At 38.1% G+C, this 27,697-nt stretch overlaps 1 protein-coding gene across 3 annotated transcripts in view; it reads left to right on the top strand.

Annotated features, from left to right (window-relative positions):
* The window catches only part of LOC131254702 (aberrant root formation protein 4), a 59,577-nt gene that overhangs the window by 3,537 nt on the left and 28,343 nt on the right, over positions 1–27,697 (top strand). For 2 of the 3 annotated variants that reach the window (XM_058255396.1, XM_058255394.1), the window contains exons 4-12: positions 11,000–11,072; positions 15,186–15,364; positions 15,504–15,563; positions 15,725–15,878; positions 17,096–17,155; positions 17,817–18,088; positions 18,176–18,247; positions 25,198–25,275; positions 25,351–25,557. In XM_058255396.1, coding sequence (XP_058111379.1) covers positions 11,000–11,072; positions 15,186–15,364; positions 15,504–15,563; positions 15,725–15,878; positions 17,096–17,155; positions 17,817–18,088; positions 18,176–18,247; positions 25,198–25,275; positions 25,351–25,557 — 1,155 coding nt within the window. The remainder of the gene's footprint in view (positions 1–10,999; positions 11,073–15,185; positions 15,365–15,503; positions 15,564–15,724; positions 15,879–17,095; positions 17,156–17,816; positions 18,089–18,175; positions 18,248–25,197; positions 25,276–25,350; positions 25,558–27,697) is intronic. The other variant, XM_058255395.1, reaches the window with a different exon arrangement.

Here is a 27,697-nt window from a genome sequence, read left to right as displayed (position 1 = left end):
ATTTTCTCTTTTGAAGTTACAATTGAAAGGTTAGGATTCTCCTCTCAAGGAGATTTTTAGGAAATGATCCATTGGACCCCATGGACCAATGGTTCGGATCAGGGGGCGATGCACCCTTGTTATTCAAATTGAAACTCGAGTAAATTGTACATATCAATGGCTCGTGGATCTTGTATTTTCTCATCATTTAATATGGAAGAATTCTCTTCACTCCATCTTCTTTCATGCTATACTTGTGAGAAGTTGTTGTCTCAATGCATTAAGATGTTGATAGTGTCTTGATTTGCCTTTTCTTATAATCGGGGCCTATGATTAGGTGATCTAGACTATTGATTTGATTAGTCTCATTGTAGCTTGGGGATGCCTCTAAATCTTCTAGATTGGATGATCTCAACCCTTTGATCAGTGTCCTGCAAACGGACAATTAAGAAAAAGTAGCAATAGTCTGGATAAAAGGCCCAAGTCTAGATGGCTAGGAACTTTGAATTTGGAAGATTGGAATAGAAGAATAGGATTCATGGAGCCAACCCAGTTAGTTGGGGTAAGGCTTAGATGATGGTGACGATGATGATAATTTATGGCATCCTTTATGCACAAAAGGGTCCATCAAATTAACGGATTGGACTTTGCCGAACCATGGCCACTCACATGGATAGGGGGCTTTAGGATCCCATTGACATCCTCATGCATCCAGATTCATTTAGTTGTGTAAAGGATGCATTTTGTTAAAGTGATATCTCAACTTTTTTTTTTTTTTTTTAAAGGACGTATTTATTGATGAAAGCCAATGTAAAACCTTAAAATTAAAGAAAAGAGAAGAAAATATAAGAGCAAGAAGAGAGAAGAGTGAGAAGGGCTTCTCAATATACTCCCACGCTTACACCCCCCTCTTATTAAATTAGGGTTTTCATTATTAAAATAAAAATTATAAAACTGCCCCTTCCACTTAAATATTACATAAACTAAGCCCATGGGTCTAAAATCTACCCCAACACATTTTAGCCCATTAATTATAGGAGACCACATGTGAGATAAAGCCAGTCCACTCGAGTGATCACAATGGTCCATTTAGCACTCCCCCTCAAGTTGGAGCATAGGCATTGTACATGTCTAGCTTGAAAATAAGCTTTTCAAATTGAGACTTCCCAAGAGCTTTGGTGGATAGATCTACAATCTAATCATGAGACAAGATATATGGAGTAGAAATTTCTTTATGAGAAACCTTATGACGAATGAAGTGTTTGTCGACCTCTATGTGTTTTGTTCTTTCATGAAACACTGGATTGTTGGCTATATGCATAGCAGCTTGATTATCACAACATAAAAACATTGGAACGTGGACTATAAATCCTAACTCTTTGAAAAGTGATTTCAGCCAGACGAGTTCACTAGTTGCATGTGCCATAGATCTATAATTTGTCTTAGCACTAGACCTGGCACCAATATTCTGCTTCTTGCTTTTTCAGGTAACTATATTACTACCAAGAAATGTACAGTAACCTGTAGTCGACCTTGACTCTGCATAATCTGCATAAGAGTGTCTTGCTTTTATGGCCATGAGATCTACATAAGATACCTTCCCTAGGTCCACAATTTAAGTATCTAAGAAATGTGGAGCTCTGGAATTTTGCATAAATTGGCTAATCACACTTAAAGAGAATGCAATATTAGGCCTAGTAACGGTTAAATACATGAGTTTGCCAATGAGTCTTCTATACATACTTGGGTTTGTCAATAACTCTCCTTCTTCAGATCAAGCCTAAGATGAAAATAAATAGGTGTATCTGTGGGTTTAACATCCAACACACCTTGCTCTTTTAACAAATCACAAACATATTTTGTGTGGCACAAATTTGTCCCAACTTTAGATCTCGTCACTTCTATGCCCAAAAAATAGCAAAGTAATCCAAGGTCTTTAATATGGAACTGGGAGGGAAGATACGACTTCAGTTTGTCAATACCCACTTAGTCATCAGTTGTAATTGTAATGTCATCCATATATACAACATGTGCAATATGACCTCGATGTAATATGGCAAGAGAAAACTGAATGATCCACTTTACTACTGTTCAAACCATATGATATTACCACATTGCTGAATTTCTTAAACTAGGCTCTGGGTGATTGTTATAGCTCACAGATAGATTTGTTTAATTTGCATACATTAGAGGGTTCCTCCCTAAGCAACATACCTAGGAGGTTGCTCCATATATACCTTATCTTGGAAATCCCCAGACAAAAATGCATTATTCACATTAAGAAGAAAGAGAGGATAATCACGATCGGCAGTTATAAAAATAACAACTCAAACTGAATAAAGTTTAGCCACGGGAAAAAGTATCTAGATCATGGTGTGCCGTAAAGGTAACAGTGGCAACCGTTACATGTTACGGGGTTGTAAAGGCTGTAATGGCCCGTTACGCCCCCCCGTAAAGGTTGTAACGGCCCCGTAATGGATCATTATGGGGCTGATATAGGTTTTTCAGATTTTTTTCGAAAGAAAATAGGAGCAAGTTTTTCTTGGTCAGGCTTAAATAGGTGAACAAAATAAGCACAATTGAAGACTTTTGGAGGAATAGAAAAGATTGGATTATCAAGAAACAACAAGGAAATAGTGTTTTCCCATCCAAAACAGAAAAATGTATTTGATTTATCAAATAACATGCGGTAGGCACGAGTCACGACATTGCTCCAGAAAAGAACATTCATTTCTTAAAATAAACCACTTGTAACTTCAATCAAATGTCTATTCTTGTCCTCAACCACTTCATTTTCCTTAGGTGTGTAAGCACTAGAAATTTGATGAATAGTACCATGACATTACAAATAGAACTGAAAATCACGACACAAATTCTAATGAATTATCAGATCTAAATATGCAAAAAGTTTAGCCAAGTTCACTATGAAAATTATGAAATATATAGAAAACTTCTAACTGATTTTTCATAAGATATAGCCAGGTCATTCTATAATAGTAAAAAAAAGAGAAAAAATACTGAAACCTAACAGACTAGGAACTCGAGTTGGTCCAACTAACTTAAATGGAACAATGTTTTTTTCATCAACTTTAGAAGAAAAAGGTACTTTACGGTGTTTACTCAGTTAGCACATTTTGCAATCGAAACTTGGGATGGAACAACGCCTTGTAGTTTCTGGAGAGACGGATGGCCTGTACGACACTGCTACTGGATAGTAGGATCCTCAGGCAATACCTCAGCACGTACTGATTCTCTCTCCAAATAATACAAACCATTCCTCTTATGTCCTCTACCAATCGTCCTTCCCGTCTTCAGATTTTGAAAAACACAATGAGAATGGAAGAAGGTGACAGACCAGTTTAGAGACTATATTAGGTTATTCATGGATAAAGACTGAAGGAAAATTTAGGGGCATATAAGATTGAAGATAATGACACATGCTAATGTTGGAGGAAGTATCATCAACTAAGGCAATAAACATAATAGAAGTAAGACCAAATGAGGATACTAAACTGCGATTACCAATAATATGATCAGAAGCTCTAGAATCTATTATCTAGGGAGAGTTGGGATGACAAGAGATGCATTTTTACCTGAATGAGCCAAAGTAGCAGTAGATGTGGAGGGTACATTATTCAATGAAGGATCACTATAGGAGAGGGACTGCACATATTCTTCTAGTGATAATGTGACAATAACTTGATCGCCACCAACACTGTCAGATGGAACATCATCAACAACTTGTGCTTGATTGGCCCTCAGTGGTTTCCCTTGAAGGTTCCAATAGAAATCCATAAAATGAATAGTCAGCCCATAGTGAGTACAAAAATGATTTCCTCTGCCACCATGACCACCTCTACCTTCCCTTGAAACTCTACTGCATCTGCCACTGCAAAAACCTCCATTGCTAGTCTGTCCACTACAACCTCCATGAGTACCAGTGTAACTAGTGAGATAACAAGGCTAATTTATCTGTACTATTAACCTGAGTGCTGCCAAAATCGTTTCCAATAGAAACTCTTTGATACTTCTTTGGCAAATCGGACAAGAGCTTCACCACTTTCATGTGTCCATATGCTTTTTCATAAGTGTCATATTCGAAATAATGAGATGATAGATCAAAAGTTCGTCTCACATACCAGTAAGCTTGACAAGATACTCACCAAGAGATTTATCTATCTTTTGAGGGGAGAAAATCTCTTTGTACAACTGATACACCCAAGAAATATTTTGTTTTGAAGAATACATCCTTCCAAATGTATCCTATGCGTCTTTAGTAATAATAATAATAATAATAATAACAACAGCAACAACTAAGTTTGAATGGATTTTAGGTTTCATACTATTCCATAACTAGGACTTAATCTAAGCATCATCATGCATCCACTTTTTATATTTATGATCGGATTTCTCAGGTTTGGTCCCCATGAGGAAGTGATCCTTCTTTTGGCTTAAAATAAATACTTGGGCAGATTTAGCCCATAGAAAGTAGTTATGCTCATTGAGTTTTAAAGATGTAATTGATGCATTAAATGAGGAATTAGAATTCTCAGGCAATGATGAAGAACCAACAACCACACCTTTAGTGCTCTAACCCACTTTCAATGAACTTGACATGTATTGAAAAATGTTTTTCTATAATTAGATCCACACTCAACTATATCCATATTAGGTCACGGATAACAAGAATCTATTAAAAAACTGCCGTTTGCTGCAAAGTAATTGAGGGATAACAATTCCAACATCACCCTGATATAAAAAATCAACAAACTTTCATCTTCCAAGACTGATTTTTGCATTTCTTTTGCAAGAAACTGCGCTCATCTTAAAATGATTGGAGGAAACATCCTGTTTTCTGATTTAAAAATAATAATTATTATGTTTTCTGCGAAAAAGGAAGAAGGATCCTCCCTTCTAAGGTTCAATCGGTGCTTTAGGGTTTTTGAGAATTCCTCGAAAATATGATTGATAGGTTATGGTTTTGAGAGAAGATCTGGATTAGAATCACCTCTCGATGTTCTCTAATACTATGGAAAACCTTCAAATTGAACAAAAGAGGAGAAAGGAGAGTGAAGTGTGAGAAGTGCTGCTCAATATGCTCAACACTCCCACACCCTTCTCTTATTATATTTTTCATTAAAGCATCTGTAACGGTAATAGTGGTCATAACGGCCACTGCCGTTACCACTCCCAAACCCTTCTCTTATTATATTAGGGCTTTCATTACGGCATTCCATAACGGTAATAGTGGCCATAACGGCCACCGCTGTTACCGTTTGATACGGGCCATAATGGGCATTATGAATATATTTTCTTAGAAAAATCTATTTTGGCCTCTTAATGGACCGCTACGTGGCCATTACGGCTGTCACAGTTCAATTTTATGCATAACGGTTACTACCATTACTGTTATGCAACTGCCATTACGTAGCCGTTTCGGAGTACCTTGGTTTTCATTATTAAAAAATTACAAAAATTGCCCCCCTTTACCTATATAATACATACACTATTCCCATGGGCCTACACTCTAGCTTGACACATATTTTAGCCTAATAATTAGAAGTTACCACAAGTGAGACCAAGCCAGACCACTTGAGTGATCACAATGGTCCATTTAACAAAAACCGCGAACTTAAATGTGATTTTGTTCTATGGACAGTTTTCATATTTCCAAATTGCAAGGGTCTACCATCGTTTTGAGGGAAGTGGAGGAAAGAAAAGTACTAATTGTAAGAGAAATAAGTTTTCCTTTGCATTTAAGAGAATTAGTTTTCTAGCGATCTCTTAGATAATCGAGCAATACTAATATTCTCTTCCTCGTCTCCATTTTTTATCCTTTCTATTTATATAATTAATCCAGTTTACCTAGGAGATTGGTTTCCCGACTCCATGAATTCATTGTGATCATGGCTATTCTAAGAGTTTGTCATAGGTTTCTTGCTTACTTCCTTGACAATGTTCATTCAACCATGAAGAATAGGGGTGGCAATGCTTCGAGTTTAGATTGGGTTGGGGTTAACTCGAGCTTGGCCCATTTACTAAACGGGCCAAGCATTCCTGCCCAAATCCAACCTGTGACCCATTACCCTGTGGCCCAATCCAACCAATTTAAAATTCATCAAGCCCAAGCTTGACTCAATGCAAACCATTTAATTGTAATTGGATCGAGCTTGACTGACCCGACCTGACCCAACACGAGCAGACGTGGGTTTAAGAATGGAATATGAGACTAATGGTATGCTTAGTCAGCCCGATGAGTGAATACATACAAACATACATACATCTTTTGGATGTATCTATAACTTATCTCTTATCAATTTGTTTCGGGTTTTGGGCTAGGTTGGGTCGGGTCATTTGGCCCAGCTCATAGATAAGCTATATGGGTGGGCCGGATTGTGAGCGATTAATCCAAGCCTGACCCATTTACTTAAATGGGCCAAATTTCTAACTCGAGCCCAACCCACTATATATTAAGCTTGGCCCAATCACGCCCCATAAGTGGGTCGGGTGCCAGTTTACTTGCGGGCTGACCTGGCCCATTGCCACCTCTATTTAAGAATAGGCATTGAACCCTTAATCAATATTAGTTTTTCTGTCAAATTTTCGCATCGTTTTAATCATATTTTCAGAGGATGTGCGTGCGCATGTGAGTTTAGAGACGACATACCTTAATCACATATGGTGAGGATCCAATCATTGATTTGTCATTGGATGTTTGTGGATCTTGTATGCATGCTTATATGAAACTTTTGGCAGATCTTACTGCTGGATTGACCTTAGTTCCACCAATTCAGCCTTTAAATCATAAATGGATATTGATCTTGTCAAACAAACGGATTGAATGCTGGATTGATTGTGAACGACTGGTTTTGATGGATGGAAAACGTGTGATTGCTGATCTTTAAAATTGGCCAGATCCAACCATTAGGAATGGCTATGTGGGTGGACAGTAGAGATTGAGGAGGGTGATAGGGCTAGATTTTTGGTCATGAAACTAGATCTAGGATTTTATGGGTTAGATCTAAGGGCTAGGGTGTATCTAAACTTTAATCCAAGGATTTTCTAGAATTACATTTGAGATCTACTAGGGTGAATGGGCAGGATTTTATTTTTTGAATTGTAGATCTAGGTTGTGGGAAATCGGCGGCTAAGATTTATAGCAGTTTTGGGGCTTTGAGAATGGCTAGGGTTTATGGATGAGGAAGGAGGGATGCACAGGGTTTGATTTGAATCCACAGAGAAAAAGAAAGATATGGGTGAAGATGAGAGGAAGAAGATGATGAGTAAAAGGAAGAGGGAAAACCCTCAACTCCTGAGAGCAACTGGCTCTAATACTCCCTTAGACGCAGTTGGAACCACCAAAAGTGCTATACGATGGAGATGAAACCTTGCAACACATGCTAGGACCCATGGCACACATACCACAAAACTATATATGCTCAAACTTGAAAAGGATTCTCCAAAGAGAGAGAGAAAAAAAAAGAAAAAGACTTCCACTCAATCCTAATAGCTATCAACGCTCAACATGAGCTTTAGATAGTTTAACACAATGAACTAAAACCCTATTAACAATCAAAATGCTAAATTACCCTTCACTAAACAATACTTCCTATTATATCTTATTGGGGGTATTTTTGTTATTTTCGCTCTTATTTTGAAGCAGCAATCACTAAAGAAAAAACTAACACCTCCCCATCCATTATGTGGATTCCTTGTGGTCCTCACACATTTGAGCATGTGGGCGCCACACGTGGGTAGGCCTGGATTTTGAACCGGTTGGGGTTTAATGGGCCGGGCCCATTCCAAATATTGATTTTGTCTGGACCAGGAATTGGGAATAGGGATATGCTTGTATCATTCTCTAAAAAGGAAATGAAAGAGTTTACCTGTTGACTCACATGCCATTTATGGGCTCAAGCAGGTCCCTCATGATTGGTTTGAGCATTTTAAGCTTTTCAAATCCGAAACTTTTCCAGGAGTATTATCGCTCAAAAAAAAAAAAAAAAAAAACCTTTTCTAGGAGTATTTGTCAGGTTTACTTCTGGCAGCTTTGTAGTGGTCCTTGTAATGTTGATGACATAATCATCATTTTACAGCGTGATGCATCTTCCATTGCTGATATGAAGAAACAGACATCTACTGAATCTACTCATGAGATTCATCTCTACTAGCACATGTATGTTCAGGAGCTTCTCAAATGTTTTGGGATGCTTCAGTGCTAACCAAATGACACTTACATTGTTTTTCAAAAAAGGAATTCAGCAGTGAAGGCAGTTTGCCGTTAGAACTTAGAAGACCTATTTCAGTTTGGAAGATACCTTTCAATAAATCAGGTCTGTCAGTATTTACATGCTCCCAAGACTTTCCACCTTTAGGCAGCTAAATTGATTCTTTAGTACCTCAAGGGAACAAATGACTATGGTATCCTCTCTTGTTCCATTGGCACTGTTCAGATTCGCCTCTGTACCTCTTCGGATTCAGATTGCTATTGATCCCTATTCTTGATGTTCAGCTACCAGCTATTGTGTTGCCATTGATGGTTATCTCATTCCCTGGTGCAGCTAGAAAGAGAGGACAGTTGCTACACAGTGTAGACTGTAGAGGTGGAATATCACTCCATGTCAGCTGCTGCTGCTGAGGTGGCTTGGTTAACTTGCGTCATATTTTTCATGAGATTTGGTTTTGCCTTGGCACTTGTGCTCTTTACTTTGACAACCAAAGTGTGTTGAAACTCTTTCACAATCCTGTTTTCGATATTCCTAACATTGTGTGCTTGATCATCATTTCATTTGTGAAAAGGTCAAGGATTAAGAAATTGCCCTTGATTTTGTTACCTCTATTGGTCATCTTGCGGATGTCTTCACCAAAGGGCTCGGCATGGAATGTTATCAAGATATTCATTCCAAACTTTTCATCCTCCCTTGAACCACTCTCAGCTTCAAGGGGAGTGTAAAGAGAAAATTAGTTTTTCTTGAAGTCTCTGGAAAACATCATGCATTTTTTATTTTTTATTCTTACTTTTTGTTTTGGCATTCTTATAACTTTGTAATATCATAGATTTGGAGGATTATACAATCTTCTAAATATAATAGTAAGCTTCTAGCTAGACTTGAGAAGTCTACAGATTCCACTGTCATGTACTCAATCTAATCAAGCAAAAGTCTTCTCCTCTCTTTATCCTTTCTATTTATTCCATTATATTTTGGCTTTCACAAAATTTTCCCTGATGACTGTCTTACATAGTGACCTAGGTCATCAGTCATTTGCATTCTTTTAATTCACACAGCTTTAGACTAGCAACTGGACAGCTTGCTTACAATCATTACACCAATCCTTTAGATCCTTCAGCACTTGAGCTCAAGTTTAGGAGTCATGCGGGTTAACCATGCATCTATTGTAGCAAGCAGTCCATGATGAAACTATACTATCACTATCCTTGTTTTTTTGGAAGATAAGAACTCTTTATTTCCTCCAAAAGGGCACGCAGCTCAAATTTGAAACTGAAGACATTTTGAAAGGCTGAAAAAAGTTCTGTTGGCCTCTATAACCTTTCAATAATCTCCAATTATAATCCAACAGTGTTTTTTGCAACCTTTTTTGATTGTTATGGTTCATTGGCACCTTTTGTTGTAGGCGTCCTGTGAATCCTCATATGTTTTTCCCTAAAGCTCTTGTTGAGTGTTTTACACTCTTCATTGTTTTCTCTTTTATCTCGACCACTGACTGCGTCTGTCTCCCAGGAACTTCTTCAGTGGCTTGTGATCATCCTCTTCCAATAGTTTCATTTTTCTTCAGTTTAGGGTATTGACTATTGATTTTGGAATTGGTTGACTTTATTTGAATGTGGACTGTGCGCCGGATTCTTCTAGTTGTAGTGGTCTGGCACCAGGTAGTTGCAATGTTGTATCAGTAACTGCAGAGTTACCATTCGTAGGAATAAATTTTTCAGAAAGTAAACACGTTATGGATCAGTATTTCATTAGAAAATTTAGTTTCAGATACCCGGACTACACATGTTAATTATGTGGGTGGACTCTCAATGTAATAAGATGTGTCGATATTCATCCCTTCTGGCGTGTGCATTATGGGATACCTTGACATCATGAATGGTCAAATGCAAATTGAGACCTCTTTCTATTTTCCATGCTAAGGGGGGCTGCTACTCTTGCTTAATGAATGTCCCAATGCTAATTGTCTCAAATGATATAGATGATTCCTGTAGCACTAGCAACATGAAGCATAATTCCAGGCCCTGGAACTTCCACTTCTTAGTGTGTTACATCCTCAAGTTGCAGCTTCTTTCATTTTCAACAATATCTTCACGAGGGCCCAGGTTCCCTACTGTCATCAAAATAAGTGTCCAGACAGCTGTCATAATTCCAATAATGCATTCTTTGGTTTCTGCTGCAAATATCCAATCAACTTCAATTGTCAACAACCAATCAGATAATTGAAGTAAGGTGAATCATTTCAGGTTTTACCAACTTCATTTAAAATGTCAGAACATCATCTTTTATTTCAAATGAAGCCCTTCGTCGGGAGCTTGCAGGTCCTCTCTTTTCATCTCCTCCGCAGAGTTGCATGGTAATTCACAAACAAGGAAAATGATTTGATTGTGCCATTTAATCACCTTCGTGGTTTTTTGTATTACCCAGCCACCTGATACACATTTCCTTCTGGGCTGAGCAGTATGATTTACAGGTCATTTTGCTGTCAGAAAGAAACCGTTATGCATTGCGTGAGATGGGCACAAAACTCAATGAAACCTACTATTCTTCTTAGACTTTAAAAAAAAATAAAAAAAAAATGCAGCGATGATTTATTCGATGCTTCATAAAACTCCGTGACTTCTGTTCTGGTACAATTGTGTATTAGTATGTATTAGTTTTATATGAATAGAAGACTCATAGATTCTCATATGAATTACTAGCCTCCTTTTGCTAATGTCATACTTTTCTTTTTCTTGTCATATCGTGATTTTGTTGCCTTTGCTGGTGACATTTCCTTTTAATTGGACCAGGCACTGGATTCCCTCCCTAAAGTGTTGAAGACACCAGCTTGTTATGTTCCTATTTTGAGTGGGCTGTCGAAAGGTAGACTTATGAATACTTATGGCTTAAACTGATATTATATCAGCTTTTGGCTATTATATATGGTAAAAAAATGTGTGTTTTGAATGGAACATTCGCATAATGCTACCCATGAACTAGTTGCACACAACTTTTTTTTTTTTTTTTTTGATTGATTCCATTTCCAATGAAGTTTTATGAATCTCTATTATATATAACACCAATAGCATTGAACATTTTTGCCCCTGCAATTAGTTTTAGAGAGGGTTGTGTCCTTTGAAATTTATTTAGTTATAAATGTAATTTACATACTTGAAGAATGGCATTTTCGGAATAGAAAATTGTGTGCTTAACAATTGACGGACAGGATTTTACCTGCACCCTTCCATTGGACGGTTGAGATTTACTTTCACCCTCCTAACGATAAACCCTAGCTTCTCTCTCTCTCTCTCTCTCTCTCTCTCTCTGAATCTCTCAAGCTCCACCCTTCGCTCTACCAATCTCTCTTTGAATATGTGAATCTCTGTTTTTCTCATTTAACTCAATAGATTTCTCTCGCTTTCTCTTTGTTGAAGGAGAAGGAGAAGAGGAAGAACATTGGTATTTTTTTTGTTTCTCTCTCTCTTCCTTTCTCTCCATGTGCATCACATGTGCCATACACCCTAGTCATTTAAGTGCCACTCTTATATGAAACATCCATTTTGGCATCTATAGTTTCTCCCCATTTTTGATTTGATACCCTCTCATTTAGGGAGCTATCCCATCTATGTAGCAGATATTGGTCCTTTGAGAACTTATTGGAGTGGAATATGATTTCTTATCTGTTAGATGGTGAATGGGGAGAGTTGTGTCTCTTTTGCTTGGAGTAATGGAATATGATTTCTTATGGTGCATAAATATACTTGTAGTTGTACCTTTAGAATGGAAGGTACATTTTCAGCTGCAACAGACACAGCTTAGCTTTGTTGCTTTGTTATTACTGAAGCTTTTGGCCATCTCAAATCATCATCATCATCTAAGCCTCATCCCAATTAATTGGGTTGGGCTACATGAATCCTGTAATGGCATTCCACTCTATCAAGGTCCATAACTTCAGTTAGACCATAGGTCACAAGTCTTTCCGGTCATCTCAGATACTCCTCGCTATTGGTGCTTGGGATAATTAGCACTCTAACTATGACCCTTGATCCATCCACAAACCCTCCCATAGACCATGACATAGTGCCAAACCCATGGCCCCTGCCTGACCAATCATTTGAGCCTTTACCACCTTTACCCTCTTTGCCTGCTCAAAGTGAACAAATTGAAGACATATTGTATGCACAAGTAGTTTCCACTTACCATGGGGGATTTCAGAAATTCCTCGCCAAGTGGAAGCATATGCCGATTTCAGACAATACTTGGATTACAGAGGATGAGCTACAACATTTAGATCCAGACATTTTAGAGCGCTATAGGAGTTTTAGTCCGCCAGAAGCGAACTCTTCTCACCCGAGGAGAGTTGACGAGGATATCACTTCAGGTACACCTTTGTGTACGTATCGGAGGAGGGGGGCTGCACCGATTTCCCTATGGCTAGGCGAGTACCTGTGATTGTGTTGAAGATCCCATGTGCATGTGCGAGCATCTGGAAGACCCTATATTGGGAATATGCACATGGCTTGTTATATGGAATGATTTAGACCGCTGGATTATGTGACAATCGGGCCGTTGGATCGCATAGATCACATGATCGGGCCATTCAACATGGATCGTCCACATCAGTTTTTTTTTTTTTTTTTTAAATTTTAATTTATCATCTTTTAGGATTTAGTTTGATTATTTTATGTTTGGACACCTTTATGAGTGATTTTAATAGATTTTCTTTAGACTAGAGCCATTTTTATTAAAATTTTATAAGACAAGATGTTTTTTGGAATTTTAAAACTTCTTGGAGTCATAAAAGAAGGGGTGGGCATGTGACCTATTGCTATTGGATTTTGTAAAAAAGAAAAAGAAAAAAAAAGAGAGGCTTTTGCTCTTTTTTTCTTCTTCCATCTTCATGAGATTTGAAAGGGAGATTGGTGTGAGATTAATCTTCATCAACGGAGGTGCGAGGTCTCCATCTATCCCACAACATCACCCTTTCATTATCCATCAATGTATTTTCTTCTAAGTTCTTTGATTCTCTTATCCTAGATCTTCTTCTTATTCTAAACTTCACTTTCCCATACCCATCAACAATTCAAACCCTAAAAAGACTTGAACCCATCCAACCTAGCCACACGTGTGACACCTTGGCCCTTTTGGTTTCCCATCGCCCTAGAATTAAAACCCTCTTCTCTATTGTCGCAAACCCTGCCCTAAACCTAGAAATCCCTAAATTTCCTATTTCCCAAAGTACCAAACCCTAACTTCTCCCAGTCTTCAATTCACCCAAAATCCTTACACCCCTTCCACCCAAAACCCTAATTCCCATATCCTAACCTCTAAACCCTTTAGCCCCTTCATTCAATTTGATCCCATAAACCCTAAATCCCAGATTTCCCCAATTTCCTTAACCCTAATTTTACTCTAGGTAGTATTAGGTCTTTTACTTTGAAATAAGCTTTACCCTATGCTAATTGGATGTCTCTACATCCATTAGATCCTAGTTTTCTTTATTTAATGACTTGTGCTATGCTGTTGGTAACCTAGGCTAGGATTATACATGATATTCTTATGGTTTACTTGGTATTAGTGATCATAATGGCAGACTTTATGTTCTTTTGTTGATTACCTTAATTTTGTTACTTGATCTCACATAATACATGGTTCATGCATTGGTTCTGCATCATTATCTACCTCGATTCCAGGAAAATCAAAGTTTAAACCTCAACATAAGATTGCAAATCTTGGCAGAGTTAAAGTTAATCTCCACAATGGCTCAATTTGATATTTTGAATGACGTTTTTTGGAGAGCCAACCACAAGGGGCTCGGGTGAAGACTGGATAAGATGCAAACCCCTAACAGATCACCTGGACTTCTGCATTGAAAATCCTCAATCCCATGGGACCAGAATAGAAAAAGATAAACTGCCCTTCCCTACTTGTAAAGGTGCCTCCCAAGCCCAAAGGTCCAGGTGTACTGGTAGAAGAACCAACCTACATGCACTTGGGAGCTTCATTGAATGGTGCATGAGATATGCTTACAAAGTAATACTTCCGTTGGCCCTGTGATGATCCTTACCCCAACCCTGGAAAATGATAGCTAGCGAACCTTGAAGAGTTGACATCACTCCAAGAAATGTGGAAATCATTCCCACCGAAATTTGACTCTCTAAAACTTATAAAAGGATTCTTTACTGACTCAGCCAAAGACTTTGCACATAAAGAACATATGTTAGGGTTTGGCATTTGCAAAGTTTAGGTTTTGGTTTTTATAGTTTGGGTATACCATAAAGAACCCTATTTAATGATTCATTTTTGTATAAACCCATCACAGGATATACATTGTTGGTACCGATGAGGCCTATCCTATTGTATGCAGGAGATTTTGAAGGCTCGTCACATCAGTATGGGAATCTATCCTATCCTTTCTTGGTAGGATTTTGAAAAGATGGAATGAAAAGGAAAAGTCTTAGATATGTGCTGTTGTTGTTTTAAATTTCATTTTCTTAAATACTTAAGGTCTCCAATCCCTCCCCTCTCTTTGAGTCATGAATCACAATTCTTGGAAGGTCCTCCGTTATAATTTGGAATTTTTTTTGTGTGTGCTTTTACCTCGCGTATTATATTCCTTTTCATAGAAGAGGTGATGCCACATATACTAATAATTCTGAAAAAAAAGAAGAAGGCAGTAAACGTCTGTTCCTTTATTGCTTCTTTTCTTGGTCTAATCACCATGTGAGAAACTGGAAATCTGCTTGTAGTTCATTCACATGTTGGTAGAAATGTACAATTGTTGTTTTGTTCTCAAGTATCGTCATTATAAGTTGCATATTAAGAATGGTCCTGCTACAGTACTATGTAAACAAGCAACGGATGGAGTAAACTATTTCTCTAGAAGTTTACTTAAACATTTGTTGCTGGATTTTGTTTACAAGATGTAAAAGTTGTGCAGTTTGCAAATAAACAATAAACTGATCAGATTGTTGATGCATTTATACGGCTTTTCAGTATTTCTCTGCATTCAGAGACGCCACTTGGAGCAAATAAAAGTAGCTGTCCCTGTTATTCTCAACACTGTAAGGGCTGTATGTACGGAGATAGATGATGAAGATAAAGCCTCTCTAAGGGATTTGCTCAGCAGAGCAATTAGCATTGCCAGTTCTATACAAGCAGTTTGTGAAAAATTGGTTTGTGCCACACTTCTTGTGGGAACTTCTGTCCTGCTTTTTTAGGTTAGTGCTGATGTTGCCTGTCTATCTTCTATCAACTCACTGTGCATAATCAATTTCCTCTTCTTCTTCTTCTTCTTCTTTTTTCCTTAAGTAGGTGGGAAAAACAAAAGAGGAACTCCATGGTCTACTTGGCCTATACATCTTACAAGTCATGGTTGGTACCACACGTATATTGAAGTTCTTATTTCTGTTTATTTGCTGTGCCATTACTAGTTCTTAGCAATTTGTATACTGGAATTCTGGTACTTATTTTGGTCTATTCTATGCTTTTGCTTTTGTCCTTCTTTTGCTTCAAATCCAGCTTTTTATTTGCAGGCTCTTATATCGAGTAGTAGTCTGGCTGATAAAGTTTCAAGCTGTATTTCTTTTGTGTTGCAACTATCACACTTCCTTCCCTTTTGTGGGCTGTCATATCTTGGCCTTATAACTGGATCTGATGTTGAGGCGATTAGTAATATGATTCTTGAAGGTAATGTTTCAGATTTTAGACTGCTGTCTGTCATTTACCACCATTTTCTAAATGTTGGTAATCGATCCACTATACACGTGCATACAAGTATGGCAATCCATGCTTTGAAAATTGCTGGCCCCTTGGGTGAAACATAGCTTGAAAATCATACTGCTTGTATGATCTTTACTATCTGTTTTTTTTTTTTTTTTTTCAATTCAGATGACTGGCCATTTTAATTTTAGACATCCATTTGGTTGCCAACAGTTGTGCCAATCAGTGTTTGAAATATCGGTATCGTGTTACGTATCGCACCGTTGGAATATGGATACATATCGGTTATCGCATGGGATATATCGGTTGTATCGTGTAATGTATTGTTATTGTTGGAAACATGGGGAAACATTGGGAAATTGGTTGAATTTTTAATGTAACTTCAGTGATTGTTAAAAAAACACATCAATACACACTTATAAATCAAAACATTACAAAAAACTAATGCATATAATAGGTTTTGTTTGTATGTGGTCCTAATCTATGCGTTGTCTAACTGAATTGGTGCAAGTATATTCAAAGTCTAGTTCATATAATTTATAAATATAAGAAGACGTGTGGAAACACAAGCAGTACATTCAAAAACAAAAGAAGAATCACTAGATCAGGTCACATACATGTTTGATTTTATATTTGGACATAGATTACAACCGATTTGTGAGAAATTGGAAAATTTTGATTTTATTTTTTTAATTTTCTGCAACTAAGCTCATCTCCACAAAATCTCGAAATCAAAGCTCCCAATCCATGACTTTTCATGCAAAACATGAAAAATCATGGAGTTGTAACAATTCAACATTGATTTACAAGAAAAAAATGATTGAAAATCGAAAATGCTCATCGGATCGAACACGTGGGATATATTCCACTACTTGTGTGTTTCGTATCGCATTCGCATAGGTGGGATATATCGGCTGATATCGTTGATACTTAAAACATTGGTGCCAATAATCATTCGATATTGGAAGTTTAAGGCTATGCTTCAGACCGGAACCCACAATTTGGATGGTCTGGGTTAACTTACATGTGTTCCACGTGTACAGTGGATGGCTCTCCACCATTAGAAAAAATGGTGTTGAGCGCATACCATACTCGTCATTATATTTCAAGTTATTATATTTTTCACAACTTCATTGTATTTGCCAAGTTGAAAAGCTTTCTGATTCATCTTCTACCAAATGTAGAGGACTGTGAGAATTTCATGAGTTGCTTTTCCTCTGTCAAGAATGGCGCACCTCTTGCAGGTTTCTTTTAACCCATCACATCTAAACATGTTTCTTTATTCTGTTTCCCTTATTTTTCCACAAAGCAACATCTTATTTTCTCCTGTGGTGATATATTAGGAAAAGGTTTCCAGTCCATCTGGTTGGACCATAATTTATGGTCCACTCTGAGAACAACTTCCAAGTTCCAACCTATGATGTGTGCGACATCCAATCATTCCAACAGGTTTGGCCCACCACGAAGGCCAACTTATGCAAAAATCAGCCCCGTCCATTTGTCAGGTGGGCCACACCATTCGAAACAATGTCTAGTCATTGATAAATATTAAAATACCAGTCTGGTCTGCTCGATTAGTGAATGTGGCTGATTTTTGTTCAAGATAATCTTCAGGATGCAAACAACCAATTGAGACAGTTAGATCATGCATGCACACGATAGGTTGGAAGTTGTTGTTTTTTTTTTTTTTTTTTGGTTTTGGAGAAGAAATAGGTTAGAAGTTATTCACTGTGGTGGACCATAAACTCTGGTCCAACCGGTTGGACTAGATACCTCTTTTATTAGCTCATCATCCTAATGTCAAATTGCTAGGTAATTATTATTTTTGTTATTGCTGTTGTTATTATTATCTTTGTTGTTATTATTATTATTATTTCTTTCTCCTTGTTTCATGTATTCTTGTAGTAATCTGGGGCCATATATCTGATGATATTGCAAAGGCTGCTGGTGAGGACTTGGCCGCTGTCAAGAGTAAACTCCAAAGAGACCAGACTAAAAGGTGGCAGGCAGTAGGGATGTTGAGATATGTACTATCCTCCATTGACCAGCCATGGGATTTACAAAGTTGTGCTATTGACTTCATATTGAGTATTATGGATGGAAATATCTCTAGAGAATATAACGGGAATCATTCAGATTGCTCATCTTGCATGCCTAGTCTTTTCACTGCCCTGCAGGTATTTTTATTTTAATTTTTCATTTCCTGTATGCTCATTGTTTTTCATGTTATTTGCTTTTCTGGAGAGCTAAATGAACCTTTTCAGGCTGTTGAACGGGTCATTATGTATGCCTCAGATGCTCTGTTGAGAAAGAAGGCTTTTACCGTTTTGAAAAAAGTAAGTTTTCAGAAGTATGCCATGCATTTCTAAGTTGCTAAGGTCCCTCAGCCTTATTTACATCTTGCATTTCAAAATTGCTGAAGTCGATGAATTTATTGGGATGTTGTTTGGACAGAAGACTTTCCAGAAGACAGATTTGTTAAGATTCTTGAATTTGGATTTCAATATAAAAGATTATTGACTTTTTTTTTTTTTTGAAAGATAACTGAATTTTCATTAAAAAGAAAAGGAGAACACAAGGGGGAAAAACAAAAAAACAGAAGCAAAAGAAGGAAGCAACGAGAAAACCAAAGCGGTCCGCCGAGAAAGCGGACCTTACAGCGACCTTAAGCAGAAAAGATCAGACTCCTTGATCCTAACATCAGAAACTGCCCATTCAACAAGCATACGTTTAGCGATGGAAATAGTACTGTGCACGGGATTAGAGATGTTGTGAAAACATCTGTTGTTTCTCTCGATCCAAACAGCCCACCATATTGCTAAAATCGACATTCTCCACAGCCTCTTCATAGACTTGCCCAAACTGACACCGTGCCATGCAAACAGCAGGAGATCCACCGAACCCGGATTGCACCAGCTTAGCCTAAAACATTGCAGAAATTCCGACCAAATAGAGGCAACGAATGGACAGTGAAGAAGGAGATGATCAATCGATTCCTCTTCCTTCATGCAGCAAAGGCAAACGTTGACTATAGGCATCCCCCTTTTCTTCAAATTATCTATCGTAAGAATTTTCTTCAGCCCCACCAGCCAGCCGAACACCAGAAATTTTGGGGGAGCCCCACATTTCCAGATGAGGGAAGATGAGAGAGAATAGGTACCAGGGGGGGAGGCCATCTTCTGATAGAAAGATTTTACCGTGAAGGTGCCTGATTTGTCCCATTTCCAGGAAATGCGATCAGCAGAGTGAAGGTCCAATTTGATGCTGTGCAATCTGTGAAGAAGTTCTACGTACTCGGAAGCCTCCCAGTCCTGTAAATGTTGTCTACAGTCCACATTCCAGACTAACTCTCCACCAGAAACAGAAACGCACCTGTTAATCAAAATTTCTTTGCTTGGGGCCAGCTGGAAGATGTTAGGGAAAACTTCTTTGAGGGGCATGTCACCCAGCCAAGTGTCTTCCTAGAATCAAATCCGATCACCCTTACCCGGGGCAAAGATTCTTGACTTATATATATATATATGTATGTATGTATGTATGTATGTATGTATGTTGGGGGGGTGGGGGGGTGCTGGGCTTCTTTTTACACTCAAAATATCTCAAATTTAAATACTTAAGAGACAAATTACTAGGTGTTTACTTCTCATCAGGCGATGAAGATTTTTCAGGAGAACATACACGTAATCAGCCAGGTTGATCTTGAGTACTTGTGCAGAAGTATGTTTCACTGATAAAAGAAAGTATGGTTCTGGTTCTTTCATTGATGTTCTATTCTTCTTTCAGCTAGACCAATATGTTAAGGTGTATATGGGGACCTGAAGGATAGTGATTAATTCCCTTAAATTTTACATCGTCATCATCATCTAGGCCTTATACCAACTATTTGGGTTCAGCTAGATGAATTCTGTTCTGCCATTCCACTATATCAAGGACCATATCCCTAGTTAAACCATAGGTCATCAAGTCTTATATTGACGATATGTCACATTGTATCGACGATATGATTGATACAATGCGATAGATCATCGATAGGTTAGGATTATCAACGATATTGAGAAAGAGAGAGAGGATTTTTGTTTGCCTCAATAAAAAAGTAAAAAAAATAAAATGGAGAATGAAAAAAACCTCACCGAAAGGCTGCTATGTTGTTATAATCTTAGAAAAGAGGGGTTTCGTTCTTCCTCTCCTCCTCCTCTTCCCCGTTGTCCTCTCTCTGCTCACCCCACCCCCCTCCCTGCGGCTGCCATGCACCTTAGTCTTTTCAAAATGAAAAGGCTGCAAGCGACATGTCTTTTATCTATTGTATTTAAAAGGTGGGCCCCAACACCATTATGCTTATGCAAAATCCATGCGGACCACCAGGAGCGTCACCCCATGTTAGGCCCAAGACCCAAAAATTAGCCCCATTCGTAGAGCTAGGCATCGGACCGAGTCGGATCGGATTGGGTCTAACTCGACTCAATTTGAAATTTACATGGCCTTACCTGAACTCGATCTGAACCATCGCTGGCCTGATCCAATCCGAGTCCGACTCGGCAAGGTTCGGATTCATTTTCGGTGAAAATCATTATCCTCGCTGCTAGCGGTGTGGTCCATTTGAGCTTTAGATATGATTCATTTTTTTTTTCAAATGCTCTAAAATGATCACAAAAAATGGATAAACGGTATGGATATAATAAATACGTCATTGTGGGGCCCATGTAATTTTGATCTCATTTGAGCCGTTCGTACAACTCAGAGCTCGAGGTGCACCTCCGATCGTCTTTGCACGACACGTTACTGTGTTGACGTGCTGTGCACGGAACTACATTGCTACTGTGTGATATCCGCCTGCTCAATGCTCATACAATTGTAGAATTACATGGAAGCCGGATCCTCTACAAAGCTTTGTAGGTTAAGCTTAACATACAATGCAATGCATAGGGCCTAGCGTGATATGTGCATGAAATCCAACCTGTATGTCATGTCCACCCAACATGTTCTCCTTGGAGCCCAAATATTAGGCCGATCAGAAACTCAGGTGGGCCACACCACTAAAATCAGGACTGACACCTGTAAAATCACATGATGTGGGCCACTAGACTTTTGGAATCACCTGATTTTTTGTTTATACATCCATCCTGGTGAGGCTTATCTTCTAAACGGATTGGATTGTGTATGAAGAAAACAAGTGGTTTGAGTGGCGGTTATCCCCATTTCAACTGTTCCGTGTGGTGTGGTTTGCCTGAGATTTGGATAGCCTAATTTTAGGCAGCATGAAGAACATTAGGGGATGCACATGATGGACGGAGTGGATCTCATGTGCACAACATGATGGGCCTTACGCATTAAGTTGCAGGTTGCACTTGTTTTGCAGTGAATCTGGTCCCCTTGCATGAATTATAAGAGTTTGGTGGAAAGGACCCTAAAATCATTTGTGATCTATGCATGGTTCCCTTCCACATGGATCAGTACCAGTGGATGCCAGCGTGAAGGCAGAGTGAAGAAGAGATCTGGGCCATTCTTCAAATAGGGTCCTCTCTAAACATGATCTGGACCAGAGAATAGGCTGATCTACTCATCAAGTGGGCCACATGCACTAAAAAAGTACATGGACAGGAAAAAAGTACTGAAGTGACGTGCTGGCGCGGATTAGATACTGACAAGGTCAGTACCAAATTGTTACTGAAGTGACGTTACCAAGCTCTGTGGACCCCACCATGATGCATGTGTTGTATCCATACCATCCAACCATTTGTAGAGATGGTTTTATGGCATGAGAAAAAGAATTAGACAGACCTAAAGTTCAAGTGGACCCACCATAGAAACCGTGGGATCAGTCACACCCACCGTTGAAAAATTTATAGGGCCCACCATGATGTATTTTTTAGATCCAACCTATTCATAAGTTAACATAGAGATAGATGAAATGAAAACAAAAATATAAGCTTGATCGGAAACTTCTGTGGCACTTAAGAAGTTTTGAACGGTGGATGTCACTGTCTCCACTGTTTTCTATGGTGGGGTCCACTTCAACTTTAGATCTATCTCATTATTTTTCTCATGCCATAAAATGATCTCTACAAATGGATGGACGGTACGGATACAATACATGCATCATAGTGGGGTCCACTAGGCTTGGTGATGTCACTACTAACTTTGTCAGTATCTAATCCGCATGACAAGTACCTATAGGCTACAGGCTACAACGTCAATCCGCACAACACGTACCTATAGGGTGTCAATCCGCACGACACATACCTATGGGCTACAGGCTACAGCGTCAGTGCTCGTCTTCACACGACACGTACCCACAGGCTACAGCAGCTGTGTGGTACACTAGCCAATTCGTACTGAGTAAACTCTGTTGGGGCCCACCATGAATGCATGTGGTTTATCCACGCCGTCCATTCGTTTTTCCAGATCATTTTAGTGGTTGAACCCAAAATTGATGCATATCCAAAGTTCAAGTGAACCATACCACAGGAAAAAAATAGAAGTATTGATAAGAATCACTTCGGATCGGGTCGGATCCATTCGGATTGGGTTTTCGGATCGTATCGGATCGGTCCGAATTGACCATGACCCGATCTCGATCTGAAAAACTGTCGGATCTGAATTATCCTACTCAATCCGCACCGATCCAGGCCATTGGTTCAGTTTGGAACGGATCTAATTGGATCGGATCCACCGGATCAGGTCAGACATGCCCAGCTCTACCCATTCATTATTTAGGTGGACCACAAGATCAGAAACAATGTATAGGGAGACACTCACCCTCCAAACTATTTCCCTTTGTGTGGTCCACTTGAATAACGTTTGGGCCTAATTTTTGGGCTCCATGCCTAAATTTTGTTCTGGCATCTCTAATTGTTGGAGTGGATTTCATATAATCATCATGGTAGGCGCTGTAAAATCAAGTGTGGACATCTCTCTCCAATCTGTTTCCCTTAGTGTGGCCCGGTTGAATCACCGGTCAACCTGGTTTTTTGGCCCTAGGCCTAACATGAGATTTCATTTCTAATGGCCAGAGTGGATTTCACATACCAGATCACGATGGGCCCTGTAAAAAATGAAGGGTGGGCGTTCCTCTTCCAATGATTTAGAAGTTAATATATTTGAAAAAAGTTATGGGACACACCCTTGATTTTTATGGGGCCCACCTTGATGCGTATGTGAGATCCACTCTGACCTTTAGATGTGTAATCGCATGTTAGGCCCAGGGGACTTGTGATTCAGGTGGGCCACACCAAGGGAAACTATTTGAAGAGAGAGACGTCCACCCTTGATTTTTATAGAGCCTACCATGATGATTATATGAAATCCACCTTAACCTTTAGATGCCACAACAAAATTTAGGCACGAGGCCCAAAAATCAGGCCCAAACATGATTCAGGTGGGCAACACCAAGGGGAAGAGTTTGGAGGGTGAAAGTTGCCCTGTACACCTAGAGGTGAGAGTTTGGATAGGGCTAATTTTTGGGTACTTGGCCGAACATGGGGTAACACACCTGGTGATCATGGTGGATTTCGCATAAACATCATGGTGGGGCTCACGTAAGCCACGATCCCTTGTTCACTATGATATTGTTGGAACACATATAACACTTAGATGCGCATGCACTAAGAAATTGTGCATGTGTCATGTATTAACTCCAATTAAATTGTGGAACCCATTGTCGCTAAGTCACGGTCCCAAAATCAGATTGTTTGAATGATCTTGACCTTTGATTCATGGACACTTGTTTGTTGAAACAGGACCATTGGATATTTTTCATTCTTAATTGTCCAATACATGTCCACCAATCTCATTTGGATGAGGAAATAAACCCAATTTTTGGATTATGAGACATAATGTGGACAATTTAATTTCAATTAGTACACCACGTGTGTAATTTTTAAAAATAATTAATTTATTGTCTTTTCATACATGTCTTCTAGGACTTATAAATTATATGAATTAATTTTGAATATAGTTTCATCACTTCTATCAGACAACACAAGGTTTGGGTCCCTATACAAAGGAAATTTATTATGTGCACTTGTTTTTTGTGTTTTTTTTTTTTCCCGAGTATGCAAAGATGTCTTTTTGACCATCCCTTGAAGTGTCATTGAAAGATGTCTTTTTAACCATCCCTTAAAAGTGTCATTGAAAAATTCGACCAAATTCCCAATGTTTCCCAAAAACAGAGAAGCATTATGCGATACATCTGATATTTCCCATGCGATAACCGATATGTTTTTGTAACGCAAGGGTGCGATACATCTGTCGATACTGATATCGAAAACATTGGCCACCATAATATTCTTAACAAAAATTCAAACCTATTGTGATATCAGATTACAAGATCTAATGTAGCAAGAAAAGGAGAAAGTGGTTGAGAAATCCTTATTTTTTCTTTTAATCGATGGGGAATCTGTACTTACCAGGTGACCCCTTAACAGCAAAGCTGACTGTACCCTTAAAACACACACATACGAACAAAACAAAACCGATCATTTTGGGGCATGTAGATCTAACATCCAAAGGCAGACTGGGTTTTTGACCTGAAATTTCATTTAATCCCAACTCTCGGTGGAGACGGGTGAAGAGGAAAATCCCTAATTTGGTGTAGATCTAACATCCAAAGGCAGAGACTGACTGGTTATTGACCCGAAATTTCATTTAATCCTGACTCTCGGTCATGCAGAACAGAAATAATTAGGTTTTTGGGAGATTGGGATCTAAATTTTTTTCTAATAATTTCTAAAGAAAGTACAAAAATATATGGAATGATGTCCTTGATCAGAATGAGCCCTCAAAGGCTTATCATACGTCAATCCCCGAGGCAACAAAGTCGTGACCTGCACAGTGCACAGTCAATGTAATTATAGGGACTGTGCTTGCTATTACGAACAAGTATCATAATTCGGAAGGCCCATCAACTAGCATATGTTCCCAACTCATTTTATACAACATATGCATGAACATAATAAATAGGAATTCTGCGTTTGTAAATCAACTTTCTATGTGCATATAAGGTGTAAACAAATTTAACTTCATTAATTCTTTCTTTTCTTTTCTTTTTTCTCTTTTTCTTGATTTTGAATTGCGGTTCTTCAGTGTAGAGGCTAATCGTCGTTCAATGTCATCCCTAACACAAGTATTCTTTTACATATTGGGTACTTTCTTGACTATTATTAAAAAATTTACATTGTGGGTTTTTCATTTTTTTAAAATGCTCTTTTGTTCATCACCATCATCATCACCATCATCATCATCTAAGCCTTATCCCGATGTTGATTTCTAAAAAATAAAAATTGGACAGGTACTCGCAGATATTCCAACTGTTCAAAGGTTTGACATATTAAAGGCTCTAATTACAAATAACAACTCTCCTTCTATGGTAAGGCCATTAAAATTTCGTATGTTTTACATGAATAGATGTGCATTTTTATTTAGTCATTACATCTTGCCACAGATTGCAATTCTTATAGATATTGTGAGGGAGGAATTGCTCAAGGAAAATCATCAAGAAGTTTTATCAAGAGACGCTGATATGATAGAAGTAGACAATAAAATTTATCCAAGTTCGCCATTTTGGAGTTCCAATGTCCTTGACTTGGTGGGGTTCATCTTGAAACCTCCAAAGGGAGTGCCGCCTACCATGCCAGAACACAGTGATGCGGTTCTTCTCATGACCTTTGTTATATTTCCATTAGAATGATTTTACTTTCTCATCGGCTTTCTTGAATTATCTGGTCTAGTTGTTATGTTTACTTTATGCTAAAATTGAAATGCTCTAGAGTGTAATGGTTGGCCTTGGAACTGTCAAAATCTTACAATGGATTGCAAACTTATATTGTTCCTTTTATAACTCAATTTATAGTAAATAAGGAGAATATGCTGAAAGCTTTATAGTGTCTAGACTCAAGAGGGCTTTAAGGATCATTAAATAATTTTAAAAATGTAAAATTTTGTACTTTAAATCTGAAAAGATACTCCTATGTGATCCAGAAAAAGATTACAATACCATGTTTTCCTTTTCAAGAATCAAAATCACATGTACATTAAATAAATGAAAGAACAAATTTCCCTTTAAAGAAACGATAGAAGTAATATGTTCCAATCAATTTGTAGTGGAAAAAAAAAAATCAATTTGTAATGCGAGTTTACAATTTCACCCCTGGGACATCAACGGTGGAAATTTATTATTTACATTGCCTGGAACCAATTGCCAGTGAATATTTTGACCTCTAGAGATCACATTGGTGAGATGACCTTCCTTACATGAGTTGCACTTTGTTGGAGATATTTTTAAGCTTGGGTGGAGACTTTTGGCACAAGACAGACAAATCATGAGATCATGTGAAACGAGGAAAATGAAAAAGAATATAAACTGTTTGTACAGTTAGAGCGGATATTCACAGTATTTCACAACGTAATGAGAGCATCTTCTAGCCTTGACAGATTTTGGCCTATTTAGCAGGATTTGCAAATGATAGCTGATAAGTTTTCCAACACATTTGTTCAAGTTCCCCTACTGGCACCAGACAAATCTCATAATCAAGCATTTGTTTTCCATTTGCTGCATTTTTGTGATACCATGTGATATTACTCTCTCTCTCTCTCTCTCTCTCTCTCTCTCTCTCTCTCTCTCTCTCTCTCTCTCGCTTCAAGTGCCTATTTAACAGGATTTGTAAATGATAGCTGATAGGTTTTCCAACACAGTGGTTCAAGTTCCCCTACTGGTGCCAGACAAATCTCATAATCAAGCATTTGTTTTCCATTTGCTGCATTTTTGTGAAACCATGTGATATTACTTGCTCTCTCGTTTTCCATTTGTTGCATTTTTGGTGAAACCATATGGTATGGCTTCATGTGATGTCATAGTTTATGTATCATGTGATATGTTGATCTCCCTCTATAATTACTTTGTGAGCTTTTGTGAACTCTTCATGCCATATCTTTCTCAATCTCAAGATGTAATGACCAACAAACTCCTTTTGATAGATATATGATATATAGCTATTATTTAAAATTCCACTCAATTGCTCTCCGTTGACTTGGTTGCTGGAACTTTGGCCCATTGACCGTGATGTTGTTATATCCTCAATCTATGTCTATGCATATAATTTTCTTCATGACATCATGTTTTGTGTTATCATGTGATATATAAGTTACTGTTGCTCTCATGTGTGTTTCTTCAAAAGGCATTACTAAGACTTTTATACGTTCTCTTCATGAATTGTGTATTTCAAATAACTACCGCTTGTTCCTAAATATGCACAACAATATGGCTTCAGCAAACCATATATCCTAAAATTTGCATCACCATGAATCTCAATGCCAATAGGACCAAAGAGATTGGAACTGATTGCATAAAGTGGATCCCATGTACCATATTCGAAGCATAAAGATGATAAACAGAAATATAAATATGTGGAGTCGCTCCACACAAAGACGATCGAGTTGCACTGACAGTTTCTAGGGCATCGCACCTCTAGTAGAAAATCCCATCATAGGAAATTCCAAGAAAAATAATTTCATATTTCATAAAATCATAGAATCTTGTTAATATCCATGACCTTCTAGCCTATTTAACTCAAAGTATCTATTATTGTGCAAGTGCACACGCAATTCTAATCATATCCAACTACCAATAACAAATTGTTTCCTAAAATAAAATAAAAAACCAATTCATACTAAAACTCCAAATTACACTCAGACTCAAAATTAACCATGCTGAGACTAACAATGTTTTGTAGCATGATTGTAGCACACAGTTGAGGAACTTATCCCTAGGGGATTTTATTACATCAATTCTC

Source organism: Magnolia sinica, chromosome 9 (assembly GCF_029962835.1).
Source record: "Magnolia sinica isolate HGM2019 chromosome 9, MsV1, whole genome shotgun sequence".
Taxonomy (NCBI): Eukaryota; Viridiplantae; Streptophyta; class Magnoliopsida; order Magnoliales; family Magnoliaceae; genus Magnolia; species Magnolia sinica.
This window is presented reverse-complemented; position numbering and strand designations above follow the sequence as displayed.